Source organism: Myotis lucifugus, unplaced genomic scaffold (genome assembly GCF_000147115.1).
Source record: "Myotis lucifugus unplaced genomic scaffold, Myoluc2.0 scaffold_403, whole genome shotgun sequence".
Classification (NCBI taxonomy): Eukaryota; Metazoa; Chordata; class Mammalia; order Chiroptera; family Vespertilionidae; genus Myotis; species Myotis lucifugus.
In genome coordinates, this window is record NW_005871451.1 from 756,379 (window position 1) to 759,313 (window position 2,935).

At 39.1% G+C, this 2,935-nt stretch overlaps 1 protein-coding gene across 1 annotated transcript in view; it reads right to left on the minus strand.

Moving 5' to 3' along the window:
* The window catches only part of NDUFAF6 (NADH:ubiquinone oxidoreductase complex assembly factor 6), a 20,117-nt gene that overhangs the window by 16,050 nt on the left and 1,132 nt on the right, over positions 1–2,935 (minus strand). Inside the window, exon 2 of the mRNA XM_023743608.1 lies at positions 2,471–2,593. Coding sequence (XP_023599376.1) covers positions 2,471–2,557 — 87 coding nt within the window. The 5' untranslated portion in view covers positions 2,558–2,593. The remainder of the gene's footprint in view (positions 1–2,470; positions 2,594–2,935) is intronic.

Here is a 2,935-nt window from a genome sequence, read left to right on the forward strand (position 1 = left end):
TCCCATACTTCAACTAAGACTCTAAGATGTCATTGACAACTAAATGTCAAGGCTAGCTAGCATGCTCATCAATACACATGTGACAAGGGTGAAAGTATGGAGACCAGAGCTCACTTTGTGGCAGAAACCTAAAAGAAGCTAACAGGGCTGCACAAAGTTGGCTCCCAAGTATCCTCAGCACTGCTGCTGTTACATAGCAGGACTCCCACTAGCCCCCCTCCACAAGCCCAGGAACCAATGGGGTTCCTCAGTCCTTACAGAGTCCTGCTCTTGTTTTATTTGGTACGTGTCTGAGTGGGGCAGGGTACGTCTGATCTTTGTAACCATACCATCAAACACCATTCCTGGAACATAAAAGTACTAAATATTTAACCACGAGAAGTCATACTCCTATTTTCTCAAGGATGAAGTTATAATGGCTGCACTTCCTTGACCACAAAATAAGAGTTCTTCTATCTCATTCTGAGGGGAATCCGAGATCAAGGTAAACAACAAATTATTTGTAGGAAGCTGAAAACCAGCTGAATAAAGCATTAAAACTTTGAAAACAGAAGTTGAACAGAATAAAGACCTTGGCTATAAACATAAATTTAAACTACAGAGAAATGGAGAAACCCGTATGAAATGTCTGAGAAATTAGATATTCAACTACTTTGTACTCTAAAAGCACCAATGAAAGAGTGCAGCGGGAATGTGCCCTCAGACAACACAGTCACTGTTTCTCTACTTATCTCTTAAGGAACCTGAGACTCTTCGAAGAACCAATGGGAGGTTTTACTGGACAGTGGTAATATAAGCATATGCTCCTGCAGAATGAGGAGGATAAAGAACATACAAGGAGGGCAAATGCTCTGAACACTAGCTGCTCCTTTTAAATATTCGTATTAACCTTCAGCACTGGTCATATAAAAGAGCTGGCCAGCCCTGGCTGGTTTGGCTCAGTGGATGAAGCGTCGGCCTGCGGACCGGGGGGTCCCGGGTTCGATTCCGGTCAAGGGCATGTACCTTGGTTGCGGGCACATCCCCAGTGGGAGGTGTGCAGGGGGCAGCTGATGGATGTTTCTCTCTCATCGAAGTTTCTGACTCTCTATCCCTCTCCCTTCCTCTCTGTAAAAAACCAATAAAATATATATATATATATAAAAAAGAGCTGGCCAACATTAATCATTAAAATTTAAGCTGTTATTATAAAATTGGACAAATTGGCACACATTTAAACATTCTGTAATTCAGATATGTCTTCTGTTTAAGAAAAGCCAAAGCAAGATAAATTTGTGTTAAAGGAATTTTGACTCTTCATGATATTTCCTGACTAAGGCCAGAACTTTCAATGCAAGTCTTAGTATAAACCTCTACTGCAGTGAGGTTTGTGTATAAAATAAACAGCACCAGCCGGTTTGCCTGTAGATTCTGGTCAAGGGCTCATGCCCGAGTTGCTAGCTCGATCCCCAGTAGGGGGTGTGCAGGGGGCAGCCAATCAATGATTCTCTCTCATCATTGATGTTTCTATCTCTCTCTCCCTCTCCCTTCCTCTCTGAAATCAATAAATATGTATTTAAATAATAATCATAATAATAATCAACAGAAAGTTTCTGGATTTTAGAGACACTTTTCTCTAAACTGAGTCACCTAGGTTGAAGTTACTGAAGTGGGATGAATAGAGGTCAACAACTAATCTAATACTCACAGCTTCCCATCCACTTTTTCTTCTCAGTCCCTGCTGGAGGGGCCTGGCTTTCCATCCTTACTGGGGCTCTGTGAAGTCAATCTGGGGCCCAGAAACGGGGTCTGCCTCTGCTGGCGCACAGACCTGAGAAGAGGTGTACCACTGTCAGGTCTGTGAGTGGCTGCTGGCACAGAAACTGTCTTTCGGCACTCATCATGTTACAACGGGGACACAGATCAGTGACAAAGGCACCTAATTCCCTTCCTCTGTTCTTAATTGAGCATATTTCTAAACTGTGCATAGCTGTGTATGAATGAGGGTTCCATACAGCTGCTTTAATGTAAAACTATTATATACATCTATCTGTACAAATAATACTCTAGCCCTTCGGTTTCCATCCTCTAATACCTAAAATTCATCAACAAACAGGCAATCCTATCAAACTAGAAAGGCAGTTTCAGATTTGTGTCTAGACAATATTGAGACACGTCTCCCTTCAGAGGTAGAACAGAAAATTTACCTGCCATTGCTTCAAATGTGTAGGGTTTAAATTCTGCAACCAAATATGTGGAAAATAATTGATAACAAAAAGTGACCAGATCCCTCTTTTTTCCTTTAATAAAGAAATACATCAAAAATCTGTGCAAATTATTAGTGTATAATTTCAAATTCTTCTCTTCAAACTAACATATATCGGAACATTACATGAGCCTAACAATCTTTTTAGGACAGATTGCCCATCACTATTATCCAAATTATATGCATCAAAAATATGCTCAAATAAAATTCTTACAAATTTTTTACCTTCCACAGTTCAACGGCCACAGGCTGATGTGGTGGATTGTCACTGTATATGTCATCCACAGTTTTCTTCCAAAACTGCATTCGCATCAGTCCAATTGTTTTCTCAGAAACTGAATCCTTAATCTATAAATAGGGTTTAAGAACTTTAATAAATGCACTGTTGACAGTCTAAAAAATCAATATTTATGACTGCATAATCACATAATTCAGGCAAAAACTAAGTTTAATTATATACATTCGTTTTAATTTTTCCTTAAAGTTAAACTGTTGTCATTATGAGTTTTCTAAGTAAAAGCTACAAATTACGTGGTGCTTATTCAAAAATATTTTCGAAAATAGAAGAGATTCTAGAAAACAACTGCAAGAAAAAACAAAGAGGAGGAGGAGTTTAGTTTAAAAGAAATTTAAGAACTAGATCAACCGGTCTTTACATGTAAACCTTATTGAATCCTGATTTGAAGAGAG